At 56.7% G+C, this 15,795-nt stretch overlaps 1 protein-coding gene across 7 annotated transcripts in view; it reads right to left on the bottom strand.

Moving 5' to 3' along the window:
- Positions 1-15,795, bottom strand: part of SS18L1 (SS18L1 subunit of BAF chromatin remodeling complex) — a 29,101-nt gene that overhangs the window by 8,724 nt on the left and 4,582 nt on the right. For all 7 annotated transcript variants that reach the window (XR_015769045.1, XR_015769046.1, XR_015769047.1 and 4 more), the window contains 7 exons: positions 9,905-9,981; positions 9,114-9,198; positions 7,609-7,753; positions 6,865-7,062; positions 5,882-6,046; positions 5,448-5,552; positions 4,415-4,507 (listed from right to left, as the gene is read on the bottom strand). Coding sequence is in view for 4 of the 7 variants with exons in the window: in XM_088026824.1 (XP_087882950.1) it covers positions 4,415-4,507; positions 5,448-5,552; positions 5,882-6,046; positions 6,865-7,062; positions 7,609-7,753; positions 9,114-9,198; positions 9,905-9,981 (868 nt within the window). In the remaining 3 variants the exon portion in view is untranslated. The remainder of the gene's footprint in view (positions 1-4,414; positions 4,508-5,447; positions 5,553-5,881; positions 6,047-6,864; positions 7,063-7,608; positions 7,754-9,113; positions 9,199-9,904; positions 9,982-15,795) is intronic.

Raw genomic sequence — 15,795 nt, 5'->3', positions numbered from 1 at the left:
AGACACGGTGGGGTTCTCCAGGGCTTCAGATGTTCCAGTCTGAGTATTCTCAGCCTTCTAGCCCCTTTTGCTTTTTATATGGTAATCAATAAAGGAGTTCATTCACATGCACCTGCCCAGCTGCAGCCTGGCACACAGTAGGTGTGCAGTCAATGTTAGCGAGGATGCCTCTGAGAACCAAAGCTCTGCTCCCACATACCACGGAAAACCTTCCCTTCGCCAGAGTCAAACCCAGTAGAAAGGGGGCCCGCATGAGGAACGTGGACACAAAACAGTCACGGGAACCAGCGACCTATCGGTTCACAGACGCATTCGATAAAAACTACTTCTCGAAACAAGGATGTGCCTCAGGGACACGTGCGGGCTGATCCAGGAAGAGTCGCTGTCCCTGCTTTTCTGAATGTTCACCCACAGGTGGGGAACCGGTCTCATGGGGCAAGACCCTGGGGACACCCAAGACGACAGCGCTGTGACCACGGGGCTCGGGGGCATGGATGGTCTGCACGGCCACAAGGTCAGGCTACTTGGATTTTCAGGGACAGCCAGTAATGTTTAATATTTTTAAATTTAACTTCTGCACAGGCAGATAGGTTCATGTGACTGAGAAATGTAAAAGTGAATGCAGCCCCCCCTTCAAGAGGTTCAGGGAAGAAGGCTACCTCCAGCCCTGCCGGGTCCCCAGCCCTGTCCCCCACCCACTGCCATTCCTACTGGTGTCCTGGGAATCTTTCCAGAATTTGTTTAGGGGGTGCACGTGCAAACAGGTATGGTCTCACACACAGGCAGCACCCCTGACACCCTGGTCCTCGGCACCTGGCCTGAGCACCTGGCACAATCCAGGAGAATCGGCCACAGCAGCCCACAGGGAGCTCTGCTGCTTTTAACAGACACAGTGACCGGTGGGCACGTCACGGCGGATGCAGGCTCCGTCCAGTCTTTGCTACTGCAAACCTCACAGTGACGAAGTGCAACAGGATGCCCAAGCGTCCACGGCGTGCTCAGCAGGGCCCCTGACGGCGACCTGGGTCTGTCTGGCTCAGTCGGCCCCTCATTCCCTGATCCTGCCCGGCTTGGCCTACTGTGCCCTGGCCCCTTCTTGGCACCGGCCCTCTGTACGCCAGCGCCCTCTCATTCCGGGGGACCACACAGGGCTCCTGTCAGATGCCACCTCCCGTGAAAACCCCAGCACCAGCCACCTGTGCTCCACAAGGCTCCACATCCTGCTGTGGGATTAACGTGATTCCTGGACACGTCTTTATTCTGGCTTCCTTCCATCCCCTCATTGTTTCCACTCGACACCCTCCACCTCCGCGGGGCCACAGGCCACTTATGCACATCTGTCTTCTCAAAGCACACCACCATCCACCTCTCACACAAGACCTGGCAGTGCCACCCACTGTGGGGTGACCTGGCCTCGTAACACAAGTTTGGGGAGTCCCAAGTAGGGGTCCAATTATCAAGATGGAACAAAACGCTTCCAGATTCAGGAGGAAACCATGCCATCTGCCACACTTGCCTTAGAAGAGGTTACTAAGTGTTCTGGCAAACTTTCCATCAATCACGGAAGGCAAGAACGTGTAACCCAAAAATGAAGGTATAAAAATGTGCACTTCGAAGTTCAAAAGGCACATCCTGAGCTTGTCTTCGGGGCAATGGTTTCTGCCTCGGACCCTCACTTGGACAAAGCAGTGCTGGAGGTAAGCAGAGGCCCCTCCTGGTGGGGAAGGCTGAGCACTGGCATCCAGGGAGGGGGGGAGAGGGCAGGGCTGATGGAGGAGCACTTGTAGGGAGAAGCTCCAGATGGCCCCGGGGTGGTGCACCTCTTCCCGGTAGGCTGAGAACAGCAGTGCAGACACCTGAGCACGCCAAACTCTACCTTTTACACACTGAATTGTATTTAAAATGGCCCAGACACACAGGTTTTTAGCCACGTAGGGCTCCCCTGCTTGGTGTACCTGGTTAAATGTCACCAGCAGCTGCTAGCTACAGGCGGCGGGTCAGTGCCCTGCAGCAATGGGCCGCTGGGCCGGAGCCAGGCTGCTGAGTGCTCTCCCCAGCACAGGAGCACTCCCCCCGGGATGTCCCCTCTGGCGCGTGGCCCCTGGCCGCAGCCTCTCCACAGGTCTCCCGCTGCGAGGGGCGCCCCCTCACGCGCCCTGTCCAAGCACCATCCAGGGAGGCTGCTTGGGTTCTGCTGCCCGGCACGGGCACATCACATCAGTCTGAGGTCCCTTGAACCTCCTGTACGCATGTCAGTAACATGGGCCGGCCAGCACAGTCAAGCACCGCAAAGTTGCCATCAGGCCAGTGTCCTGTCTCGGGAACGGTCCGAGGGGAGGGGATGTGATGCACACAGAGAATGTTTGCTGACACCCGTCTTCCACAGTGGACGCTGAGATGGAAAGCAGCCTAGGTTTGACTGGAGAAGAACAGTATTTGGGGTAACCGTGTGGATGGGGGAAGGGCCAAGGTGGTCACAGGTGGGGTCAGAGTTTACTGTGGTCGTCAACAGAAAGCAAGAGCAAGGAAAGGTGTGGTGACTGAGAAGGCGGGAAGAAAGCGTCACCTGTTCACTACAAGTGGCCAACACTTAATCAGTTCCTAAGAATAATAAGGAACATCGAATTACCCACAAATAATTTCACTTTGAGATGGCTGGTATGTTTTGGTTCTCTCGTTCTATACCCATTATCAGGCTTCAAATCCAGCCAGGGGTGACAGCCAGGTCACTGCACCAGCTTTGGGAACAGGAGGGGCCAACATAGGCAGCTGCTGGGGTCGGGGGAAGACCTGCCTCACTGGGTGACTGCACCAGACACAGGCCATCTCGGGGTCTCAGAGCCAGACTCCCCGCGACAAGAAGGCTGGGTCTGAGCCATGTCAGCGAGTGGTACCCAAACGTGGGGACATGGGAAACCATTGCTGGGAAACACTTGTAAATGACCCCAGCACAGCCTTCTGGGCGATTCTCCTGTAGTCTCCAAATGTCCTATAATCTCCTAACATTGCAACTAAAAAACAAAACTGTGCGTTTAAAACCACATGGCAGTTCTTCAAATAATTAAGCACAGAATCACCCTATGATCCATAACTCTACTCCTGGGCGTTAACACAAAGGAAATGAAAGCAGGGACTCAAAGACAGATCTGCACACCCACGCTGCCAGCAGCAGGATTCACAACAGCCAAGAGATAGAAGTGACTCAAAAGTGTCCGTTGACAGTTGAATGGCTGAGCAAACCATGGTGCATCCACACAACAGAGTACAATTCTGCCTCGAAAAGGGAGTCCTGACACCTGCTACCACACACACGAACTCAAGGATGTCACGCCCCAGCGACACAGGCCGGTCAGAATGACAAACATGTAGGGTCCCACTTACGTAAGGACCTAGGCTCATCACATGCAGGGACAGACAGGAGAGCAGTGGGTGCTGGGGGCGGCCCGGGAGCCAGGGTCTGACGGGGGCGAGTTCTGGAGACGGACGATGTGGATGCATTTCATGCTACTCAACTATACACTCAGAAATGGTTTCAATGGCAAACTTTGTTGTATTTTTAGTGTAACTCTTTTAAAAAGCCACCCAAAACACGTGGATTCACAAGCTGCCTGCCCATCTCATGTACCTTGCTCGTGTTTCCTTCCCCGGGGGCCCTGCTACCAACCCTCACACCGTGCCCACTTCTGACGCCCGGACCGGGAAGCCAGGGCTGAGCCCGCTGCCTGTGACTTTAAGGTTTTCTCTTCTCTTGGGGTCTCCCAAGGACAGGGGGAAGTACCTTTGCTCTCCAGGGACCCCGCCGAGAAGCGGATGTGCAGATTTCTCCCCAGTTGTGTGTGCTGACCTCACGCTGGAGGCCGGACGGTGGCACAGGTGGGAGTCTTTGCAGCGGGGGAAACAGGTGCGTGCCAGTCACGGGCCTTCTGTTGCTACGGCCGGCCTCTCTCCTCACTGCCTCACGCCACCTCTGCCGGACAGCCCCCAGGGCAGCACCACTGAGGAATGCCGGGGTAGGGGTGGCGGCTGCTGCAGGCTTTATCTGGCCAGCAGGTGTTGGAAGAAATGCCCGGGCTGAACCCAAGGAAGCTACACAGTCCATGGGCACTGCCCGGCTGGCTCAGGAGGGGCGCGCGGCGCCTGAGCCGCCCCGACCGAGTCTGGAGCTCCTGAGGGCATTCAGCCGAGCTCACAAGCCCCAAGCTGCCCAGCCGAGCCCGATGGTGGAGTCTGGGCCCCTGCGACCCCCATGCGGCCTGTCAAGCCCCCTCCGCCCACCTGCGTCATGAACGGGGATGCGTTCTGTGGCCTGCATTTGCCGCCTCCGCGAGTATGTGCGGCCCCACACAGCCCTGCGCCACCTGTTGCGGGTGTGTGTCTGACTCGGAGCTCGCCGCGCGGCCCTTGCGCTCCTTACCGCCCTCATAGTAGTGCTGTGCGGGCTCCTCAAAGGACCGGTCGTAGCTCTGCTCCGTGTAGGATGACTGCTGGTAGGCGTAGTCGCCGTGTCCTGCAGGCAAACAGAGGCCACGTGCAGTCAGCGGAGGCCCAGACAGCCGTAAACTGAACGGGCAATGCTGTCGGCTCAGGAACGTCCAGACCTGGACCTGGATCCATTTTCCCTGCACTACGCCCACGAAGAAGCTTCCTACCACCTCCTGGCCTCCGTTCCTCCCTTTAAGATGCAAACCACCACCCTACTTGTGGGGTGAGCACGAGGAGTCCATCAGTCACGGAGTACGCAGGGAGGGTGTATCCAGTGCCCAACACATGACAAGCTCCGCCTGCACTGCCATCCGCTGCCGGCTCCCGGGGGGTCTGCTGGGGGGCTGCCGGCTCCCGGGGGGTCTGCTGGGGGGCGCCGTGCACCCTCAGGAGGACTTTGCCGCTGTTCCATGGGGGGGCAGCCCTGTGCTGGCCTCAGCCCCCCCACCTCACATATGCTCCCTGGCTAGTGTCGCCCCCCCTCCCCAAATCCCACCCATCCTCTATACCACCTCCACAAACCCTGAGACGATTTAAAATGACTGAAAGGTGAGCGTCGAAGGAAAACCATCTGCAGAGACTGAGCAGCAGCTACAAACAGCCAGCTCAGCTTTGTCCCCTTCCTGAAGGCGTTTCACAATGACGCTTGGGTCCCTCTTTTGAAACAGTTTTATGCACCTATTCATCCCAGCTGTAACCCCTACTGCCCTTTGGAAGGGAGGCGAGGAGCCTCAAGTCTGTGAGCAGCTGTGGCCTAAGCCAGAAGCTTCTCTTGGCAGAGACCAGCCCCGGCCCGCTGCCAGACCAGCCCTCACCCTCATCCCCAAACACACTCGGGTGCGGGGACTCTGGAGGCTGTGCTGGCAGAAGTCAGGGCGGCAGGTCTGAATGGCAGTGCGCGGAGAGCAGTGGTCAGTAGCCTCCGTGACCCTGCTGTTGCCCACCAGCGCGGGCGCGGGCCTCACCGTCAGGGTAGTACTGCTGGCTCATGGGCTCCGAGGCGGCCTGGCTGTGGCCATACTGCTCGCCACCGTAGTACTCCTCCTGGCCCAGGTACTGCTGGGACGACCCTGGGGGCAGGCAGCGCACATGGGACGTTAACTCAGGACATTCTTCTGTTTCAGGAGGACCCCCTCGACGCCCCCCCCCCCGGAAATTCTCTCCCACGTCCAGCCCCGGGTACCCTGGACTTGGTACTTACAAACACGACCGCCCCAGCCCCTACAGCGCCCGACTCCGCCCCCTACGGCGGCTCGAGCCTGGCCCGCCTCCAGGAGCAGCACTGGCTTTCAACCCTCCATGTTCCGTGAGCCCCATCTGGCTCCGGACCCCCAGTCTTCTCGTTCAATACTAAGGAATGTGCAGCTTCTCAGGGAGAACGGCACGGCACGGGCATTACCTTGCTGGGAGGGCCGATAGGGCGCCATGGGCCGCTGTCCCATCATGCTGCTTCCCTGGCCGCTCTGGCCCATCATGGCGATGGACGACTGGCCCTGGTAGTGCTGGCTCCCGCCCTGTGCCGAGTTGTAGTGGGACGAGGCTGCCTGCTGGTGCATCATGGACACTGGGCGACATGACAGACCCGAATAACCCCGAGAAGCTCCCCAGGTGGGCACCCGCACCCCTCACCCCAGACCCCGACGGCACCCTTCTCCCAGGCCTCCTCCGCGCACGGGAAAAACATGAGTCCTGTCCTCCCAAATCCCCAAGGCTGGTCCCGGAGGAGCGAGGCCTGGGCCCGCCCCCAAGACTTGGGCCTCTAAGGCTCTTGGTGGGCGGCCTCTGCCCCTTGGCCTGTCCAGTCGTGCCGCCCCTGCTCAGAACCCACTAGAGCAGCATTATCCGATGGGATGGGAGGAGAACCATATCAAAAAATAGAAGGAAACAGGTGAAATCTATTTTAGTAATATATTTTATTTGACTCATTATATCCAAAATATCCTCGTTTTCGGTATATAACTGATTGTAAAAATAAACGGAAGACATGCTGCGTGTTCTCCCTTTTCTGTATTAAGCCTTTGAACTCCGGTGCCTGACACTCTGGGACATCTCCATTTGGGCCCGATGCTACCCGGCGCTCAGCGCCCCGTGCCTGGCCCGCGGGGACCCCGTGCCCCAGCATCTGCGGTCCCGTACCCTGCCTATGCCGCCCCCCATCCTGGGTGAGCCTGGCTCTGTCCCCTCGGCAGAGCCTTCCCTGGAGCTGCCATAGGGAACAGTGGGAATCCCTCCAGAGCCAGACCCAGGGTCCGCAGCACTTCAGAAGCCCCTAGCACCTTGTACACAGCCTGCACACATTTCAGAGGGCCCCAGGGACCGTCCCGGGGTTGGGTAGGAGTCCTGGGGGCTGGGGGGGGTGCCCTAGGGTGGACAGGGTGGTACCTGGGTTGGACTGCATGTTGATGTTGGCCCGTGACACGTAGTTGCCGATGGCGCCCTGGCCCTGCAGGGGCACACTCTGCGAGGCGGGTCCCGAGTGGCTGTAGCCAGGCCCTGAGCCGTGGCCGCTGCCTGACATACTCATGGAGGTGGTGGGCAGTGTGCTCTGAGCTGTCTGCTGCATGGATACGTGGTTTGGACCTGCCAGGAGCACAAGGAGGGCCTTGACTCCATGGAAGACCAGCCTTGTTGCTAGATATCCCGAGTTCCTTCACGTGATCGTGGGGAGGGAGGCTAACCCATGGTCAACAGCACCACAAATGAAGTAAACGAGTAAGTGATGAACAAAGAAACAAGCACACATGCCAACCATGTAGAGGTCTCGCCCGTTCGCTATCCCACCGGCTACTGATAGTTCTCGCTCCAAAGGTAACCTTTCTGTTCTTGTTTAAAAAATCCACATGGAACCCCACACGTCGATTTGAGGTGGCCATAATTGGGCCGTGTCAAAGCAGAGTAGAGGATCTAGAGTGCTTTATTCCCTTTGCACGTTACCCCCCGCCCCGTGCTCGGGCACCCGGGCATGGCAGCTGACCAGCAGCCAGGACCTCTGGGAGGAGAGAGGTCCCACACTTAGCTCTGCAGGGCATGGGGTACCCTGCTGAGACAGCCAGTCACCTGGAAGCCTGAGTGGGTGACACGCTGCCAGGAACCAACCCCCACCCCAAAGGGCTCAGGGCTACTCACCGTTACCGATCTGGCCCTGCATGAGGGAGGACGGGGGCAGGCCCGTGCCAATGGCATCGCTGAGGCTGCCCTGGGAGTGTAGGCCCTGGCTGGAGCCGCTCTGGGACAGCGCTCCGGGGCCCAGGTTCATGTTCTGGGTTGGCGGCTACAGGCAACAGGGAGGAAACAGGAAGGATGGTTAACCCAGAGAACAACCGCCTGAAGCCCTCCAGGGGTTTGGCAGCCCACGAGATCTACCCCTCCACTTCATGGCCGCTTGGCAAAGGTCTCTAATCCCCTGCTGCTCTCACATTTGATCAGATGACTGTGGATGACTAGGCCCAAACATCTCAGACCAAGGACACGATACACCAAGCATTCTTGTGTGAACGTTCAGAACTTAAATCAACACAAACTTGGAGATTCAAAGATAGGTCCTCTTTATTGGGGCTACAGGGAGCCACCTTGCCAGCCCACCAGACCGCATCTACCTCATCTTACTCCACAGCCCTGCCCCTCCCCCTTGGCCTCAGCTGGCCAGGGTTCTGTGTGTCCCGCATCCACACCACCCCACGCCCAAGGGCCTTTGCACTGACTGCCCTGTGTCTTAGCATTGGCATATTCCCATTGCTCCTCATCTCCATGTGCCCTGCCAGCTGCTGCAAGCCCAACTCTGATCAGGATGTGGAGGGTGACGGGACTGAGTGACCCCTGCACCCTCATCTCCTAGATCCAGACCAAACAGCAGCTCCGACGTGTTGGACACATATGCTGCCTAGACCCGGCTGAGAAAACAAAGTTCCCCCCAGGATCCACTGGTATCTCTAGGGTGAGGAGTCGCAATTTCATAGCCAATCAAGTTGGTTTAACGATTTTATCAGCAAAACACTTCCTGTCACTTATGCTGTCACTTTCCAGGGGACTTGGGGGCATCGAGAGATAAGCTGTTCCCGGTGACAGGTCTGTCCTGAAACCTCCGTGTCCACCACGGTCAACGCGGGCCGGGCCCTCTTGGGGCTGTGCCTTCCTATTCTCCAGGCAGGAGGCAGCCACTGCCGGACCTTGCCTTTGCAGCAATTTGATTTGGGGAAAATGGATTTAAAAAAGTTAGACACTAAACCATTTACACTGACATTGAAAGTATCCCTGCACTGGGTACAGTTTTGCTGCTAAATCAGAGCAGTATACGTTCCTGGGCCACCACCGTTCCAATCGCTCACAGGGCCCGTGATAAAGAGCGAGAATCCCCTGCGCCACTTCCTGTCCTCCTGAGACCCGCCTCCCACCATTTCTAGGTTTGGCTCCTCGGGGTCACCCCCCTTTGCTAAAGAAACTGATGTCACGATTCTGACCAGTGCACTTCAGACTCTGTCTGACTGGCCTCCCGCCCCCTTCCCATGCCTCTGTTACTTGGTTACTCCAGGTAACGCGCTCAGACACCTGCTCCCCGAACTGGCAGTCTGAGGCCGTGCCTGACTGTGCTGGGCAAGGGTGGGGCCCACTGTCCCCCGTGTGTGGGCACTCACGGCGGGGAGCAGGGACTGCATGTTCTGGTTGGAGTCCGCGATCGTGGCCAGGTAGACCAGGTTCCGGTGCAGGATCTGCTGGTACCTGCAGTTCGGGGGCACACGGTGAGGCAGAGGAGGCTGCAGGCCCATCCGACAACGTTCACCCAGGGCAGCCTGGCCTTACAGCCAAGCCCCCGGGGGATGTGGACCCCCGACAATGCCCAGGGACAGGGCAGGCAAGAGTGCTCTGTGGTCCAGGACAGGGCCAGGCAGGGAACAGGGTCCAGCCTGAGTCCTGAGCGGGATCCTGTCTGATGACAACACGCTGAAAGACCCCAAGGTGGTGGCCAAGGGAGAGGTGTCAGCAGACCTGTTCAGAGGATGGGGGGGGGGGGGCAGAAGGCACGAGGAGGCCCAAGACAGAGACTGAGGGAGACACAGGAAGGGCTACCAGAGAACGAGGCCTCCTCCATCGGACCCTGACACCAGGCGGACTCGGAACCTCCGCACCCCTGAAGAGGTTCCCCCAAACAGGCCGGGGGGTGGGGTGGGGACAGCCCCCAGGCACGTGGTGGCTGCTCACACGCGTCACACCTCTGGGGGCCTCAGACAGCTGGCTCATGCCCCTACTCTGCATCCAGCCCTGGGGCGGGGGTCACACAAGGTCCCACCCGGAGGAGCTCACTGTGCCCCGGCGTGTCCACCAGTGGTACCCTCTCCTCCCACACTTTCATGTCCCTCCAAACCTTCTCCCCCTCCTTGGGGAGCCATCCTCTGAGGGTGACGTCCATAGCCCGACGGCCACTTACTGGGTGCACTCGGCCGTCTTGCCCTTGCTCTGGTAGTCCAGGATACACTGTATCAGGTGGTGGTTCTCATCCAGCATCTGAAGGGGAAGCAGACGTGAACACAGGATACAGATGTGTCTGCGGTGTCCAGCCGGGGGCCGGGGGGTTACAACGGGGCGCCTGCCGGAGTCACTCCATCAGGTGCGCAATGGTAACTGTCACCAGCGTGCAGGTGTTCTAGAGAGAGAACGCTAACCCTTCCATATCGCCCTGGCCAGCAGGACCGAACATTTCCCACACCCTCGTGCTAAGCATGGCCTCCCACGTGTCAGGGTCCGTCCCCCCCACAAACCCAGGGGCAGGTTCCAGGTTCTCTCACGCAGCAGAGGAAAACCCACAGCCCACAGGACTCCCCATTGTCTAGGGCCCTGACCACAGTGCATTTGCCAGCTACGGTGGGCCCTGGAGCGCTAAGTTCCTGTCTGGAGAGCCCCGCATCATGGCCACACAAGCAGCCCCTCCTGAGAGAGGCCGCTCACAGCCCCGCAGAGCATCACAAAGACCCAAAAGAGCCGGCTTTTCAGGCTGGCCACCTGGCGGGCAGCCCCTGCGATGGCCTGGGGACACCCAGGAGGACATGAGGAAGAAGTACGAGAGGGAGGAGGGCCTAACGGGAGGAGCGGAAGCACAGTAGGGCTGCGCCGGCGGAGGTGGGGGGTAGGACCCGGCAGCCCTGGGCAGCCCACCCTGGCGGCCTGGGGTCTGGTCAGCACTCAGGACTAGGGAGGGCACAGTGCACACCCTTCTCCACCCGGCTGTGAAGAGAAGATTCGGCTCAGTCACCACCTGTGCATGCAACCAGCTTCTGCCCTCTGCAAGGAGAGGCAGAACTGGGCCCAAGGCAAACGCTGCTTTCCACAAAGAGGTCTTTATTCAGAAACTTGTGCTAAAAGAAAAATCTATGCGTTCTGCCCTCCACAAATTGTGCCTGGTCCCCGCGGTGCAGGTGCTTCTGGGCAAGCTCAGCTCTGCAGGCCCCTGAGTGAGAGGAGGGGCCCACCTGCTTACCACCCGCTCGAGGGGCACCTACCCTTCCTCCCTGGGCACCGTCAGCCCCTCACTGCCCTCTGACCTCAGAGTCCTGCTCCTACAGAGCTTGGGGCCCAAACCTGTCCATGGAGGGGAGACCAAGGCGCAGAGGGCCTGGCCCCACCCTGCTGCAAGGCCAAGTCCATCCTGAGGCCCTGCAAGCGACCTGTGCGACCCCGGGGTCGGTCTCTCTCGCTGTTTTAAGTTAGAGCTCTGTCCTGTCCCCACTGCGGAGAGCATGGGGGTCAGTGACTCCCCCCCGGCTGAGGAGCCTGCCCAGATGGGAGGACCGGAGGGTGGCACCGTGGGCCCAGCGGCCACCTGTGGGCAGGTTCAGGGGGGACTGACCGCGAAAGGGCACGTTACGACTCTTGGCCCAGATTAAGGGAAACAACCATGAAAGACCTTCCTTTTCCTCTAAAAGCACCTTTATAAGGCTTCAGCTTCCCTGACAGAAATTCCTGGGCAGGAATTTGCTTCCAAGGACACACACCGCTGACCTGAAATGTTTTATGCTCAGGATGCTCACTTCAGCATCATTCTTAACACTCAAACATGGGGAGAAGCTAAATGGTGAATGACAGTGTCACTTACACAAACTGGGGCCAAACCAGCCATCGTAAACGTTCCTACAGTTTTTATAAGCATGAGGAAACATTCTACCGTAAGGGTGAGAAGAGGAAAAAGCAAGGGACAGGGCACGATCTCCATTAAGTTAAAAACACTCAGGAACAGAGGCCAGGCCAAGGTGGGTGAAAGACAGCGGACTGGATGCCCTGACCTCTGAACCCTGGCGACCCCTGTGAGTAAGGGACAAAATAGGGCTGTGAACAGAGAAGGGCTGAGGCAGCAGTGCCAGCAGCAGGGTTCCAGAACTGGAGGACAGCAAACAAGTGAGAAGTGAATGAGCAGACCAGACCCCAGGGCGCCAGCTGTGAGACAGCCACATGGGAACCCAGAGGCTGGCAGGAGGCCGACAAGAATAGGTATGAGGCAGGGCCAAGGTACTGAAGGCCAGAGAGTGCCCCCAGTGACACCACAGACCAACCCTGAGCATGTGAGCCCTGCCCCGGGCCAGGCCCTCAACGAGAGTGCTCCTGGGAAGCCTGCGATCTAGACAAGCCAAGGACACAGAGGGCTTACCTGGGGGAGATGAAGACCATGCCAGAAAGAAACTTACAAAAAGAAGAAGAAAGAAGCGCACAAATATTATTAACGTCCCCAGAAGCAAAAAAGATTATGACGTTAGTAAAAGACACTATTAAACACAACAGAGATAGAACAAAACAGAGCTCTGGGTTATTTCTATAGTCACCAGAACAAAAAACAATCAATGGACGGCTTGGAATATAAAGTTGAGGAAAACTCCTAGAAAGCAAATTAAAAAAACTAAAGTAAAAAACAGAAAAGGCAATAAAATTAGAAAAACAATCCAAGTGGCAAGAAACAATTCTTCCCGGACATCCAGAAAGAGAACACAGAGAAAAATCTGCAATGTGTTTTCTCAGAACTGAAGGATATGAATTTCCAGATTAGAATGTTCTCCGAGGGGCCAGCTTTGCCAGAAACATTGAGGACAAAGAGATCCTAACAAAGAATGTACTGAGAAACCACGGCATTGAGCTCCTCCACACAGGCCAGAAGTTGGCAAATGGTGGAGGAGCAATAGCCTGATCTGGAGGGGAGGCTTCCTGAGGAGACATGACCAATCCCAAGTGAGACTTTCTGAGGAGAAATTACCTATCCTGAGGTGTGCGTGTGTATGTGGGGTCTTCCTGGAGAGATGACCAATCCCGAGTGAGACTTTCTGAGAAGGGATGACCTGATCTCAAGAGGAGGCTTCCTGAGGAGATGGCCAATCCTGAGTGAGACTTCCTGAAGAGAAATGACTGATCCTGAGCAAGACTTTCTGAGAGATGACCGATCCCGAGGGGGGCCTTCCTGAGGAGACATGACTAATCTTGTGCAAGACTTTCTGAGGAGGGATGACTCAATCCAGAGGGGAGGCTTCCGGAGGAGACATGACCAATCCCGAGTAAGACTTTTTGAGGAGAGATGACCCGATCTCAAGGGGAGGGTTCCTGAGGAGATGGCCAATCCTGAGCGAGACTTCCTGAGGAAAAATGACTGATCCTGAGGGGAGGCTTCCTGAGAAGAGATGACTGACCCCGAGCAAGACTTTCTGAGGAAAGATGACCAATCCCGAGGGGGACCTTCCTGAGGAGACATGACCAATCCCAAACAAGACTTTCTGAGAAGGCATGACCCGATCCTGAGAGGAGGTTTCCTGAGGCGAGAGAACCAATCCTGAGCGAGACTTCCTGAGGAGAAATTACCTATCCTGAGGTATGTGTGTGTGTGTGTGTGGGGGGGTGTCTTCCTGAAGAGAGATGACTAATCCTGAGTGAGACTTTCTGAGGAGGGATGACCCGATCTCAAGGGGCAGCTTCCTGAGGAGTTGGCCAATCTTGAGCAAGACTTTCTGAGGAGGGATGACCTGATCCTGAGGGGAGGCTTCCTGAGGAGAGATGACCCATCCTGAGCGAGGCTTCCTGAGACATGACCAATCCTGAGTAAGACTTTCTGAGGAGATATGACCAATCCTGAGGGGAGGTTTCCTGAAGAGAGATGACCCATCCTGAGGGGAGGCTTCCCGAGGAGAGAGAACCAATCCTGAGCAAGACTTCCTGAGAAGAAATTACCTATCCTTAGGTATGTGTGGGTGGGTGGGGGGTCTTCCTGAAGAGAGATGACCAATCCTGAACGAGACTTTCTGAGGAGGGATGACCTGATCTCAAGAGGAGGCTTCCTGAGGAGATGGCCAATCCTGAGCAAGACTTTCTGAGGAGGGATGACCTGATCCTGAGGAGAGGCTTCCTGAGGAGAGATGACCAATCCTGAGTAAGACTTTCTGAGGAAAGATGACCAATCCTGAGGGGAGGCTTCTTGAGAAGAGATAACCAATCTGGAGCAAGACTTCCTGAGGAGAAATTACCTATCCTGAGATGTGTGTGTGTGTGGGGGGGGGTCTTCCTGAAGAGAGATGACCAATCCTGAGCGAGACTTTCTGAGGAGGGATGACCTGATCCTGAGCAAAACTTTCTGAGGAGAGATGACCAATCCCGAGGAGGGCCTTCCTGAGGAGACATGACCAATCCCGAGTAAGACTTTCTGAGGAGAGATGACCAGTCCTGAGGAGAGGCTTCCTGAAGAGAGATGACCAATACTGAGGGGAGACTTCCTGAGAAGACATAACCAATTCTGAGCAAGGCTTCCTGAGGAGATGGCCAATCCTGAGCGAGACTTCCTGAGGAGAAATGACTGATCCCAAGGGGAGGCTTCCTGAGGAGAGATGACCGATCCTGAGCAATACTTTCTGAGGAGAGAGGACTGATCCCAAGGGGGACCCTCCTAAAGAGACATGACGAATCCCAAGCAAGACTTTCTGAGGAGGGATGACCTGATCCAGAAGCAAGGCTTCCTAAGGAAAGATGACCAATCCCGAGGGGAAGGGGGGCCTTCTGAGGAGAGATGACCCAAGAGCTTGGTAACACCATCTGGAGGAGCCAGAGGTCAACATCGAGTTATGACTGATGAGTGGTGGTGAGAGGTCCTCGTCTGAGTGTCTCTCTCATTTCTGCCCCTCTGGTCTTCCCACCCAAAGCCACCAGGGTGAGCCAGCCTCTGCTCCTTTTTGGACATATGACTCCCTCCTCCCTACAGGTGGAGCAGTTTCTTCCTTCTGGTCTACGTTGGTCCTTTTCTGCTCTGACATCTTGGAGATTCTTCTATATCAGCATATAAAATCCTACCTCATTGTCCCCAAAGCTCCCAAGTTTCCTAAGAATCCCACATGGGATTCACTCGGGCTCAGACCTTCTGCTGCTACAAACAGGGCCACAATGCTTGCCTCCCACGACATGCGGTGGATGGACGCACGAGGGAAGTTCCTAGGAGCGGGCTGAGGTGTAAGAGGGAAGAACCCTGGCTAACCGGATAGCTGGTTAAGCATCACCAGGTGGCTGAACCAGCACTTGGCACTTCTGCTGCCTCTTCCCACTCCATCTCAGGGCAGCTACATTGCTCATGGATCAGGGCTCCCAGTCTACCCTCCTAGCACACAGGCAGCCACCAGGGAATACATGAGAGGTCAGCAAGTGGTGTCAGACTCGACTGAGGAAAGCCAATGGGACCCAACTGCAGAATACATGAATTAGGTGTGTGGGTTAAAAAAAAAAAACAAAACACAAAGCCCACATGCAAAGTGTCCTTGGGAGGAGCCGGCCCCTGCCTTGTGTTCCTAGCTCTGTGTTTGACGCACACGTCCAATTGCCAAAAATTCTAAAGGCACAGTAAAACACGCCTAACATTAATGCAATAGCAAACGCACTTTTATCTTCCTTAGGGCACGCAGGAGTCCCTTCCTGTCTTCAGGGCTGGAAGCGCTTACAAATGCCCATCACAGGCAGCAAGACCACTTGGCTTCTGTGAGAGCTTCCATGCGGAAGGAAGAGGTGTGTGTTCTCTCAAATGCGCGATGTTCGCTCGGGTCTTGCGCATGCAGCAGCCACATGCTCTTCTCGGTATGACCCTGGACTTGCCATGGTTACCTGCCCTCTGGGATGGACCTCTCACATCCTTTTCAGAATGCCACTGATAAATTCTGGTCAAGTGTCTGCTCAAAAGGCTGAAGACCCTCAGTTAGGATGCCAACCGCCTTCCTGTGCCAGGTCACCTTACTTAGCCAAAAGCACAGCCTGTGAGGAACTCACAACATCATCCACATATAAAGTGAGGAAACTGAGGCACAGAAAGGTTAAGCC

This window comes from Eumetopias jubatus, unplaced genomic scaffold, assembly GCF_037043125.1.
Source record: "Eumetopias jubatus isolate StellerSeaLion01/CBP00866 unplaced genomic scaffold, mEumJub1_p1.0 scaffold_9, whole genome shotgun sequence".
Lineage (NCBI taxonomy): Eukaryota > Metazoa > Chordata > Mammalia > Carnivora > Otariidae > Eumetopias > Eumetopias jubatus.
This window is presented reverse-complemented; position numbering and strand designations above follow the sequence as displayed.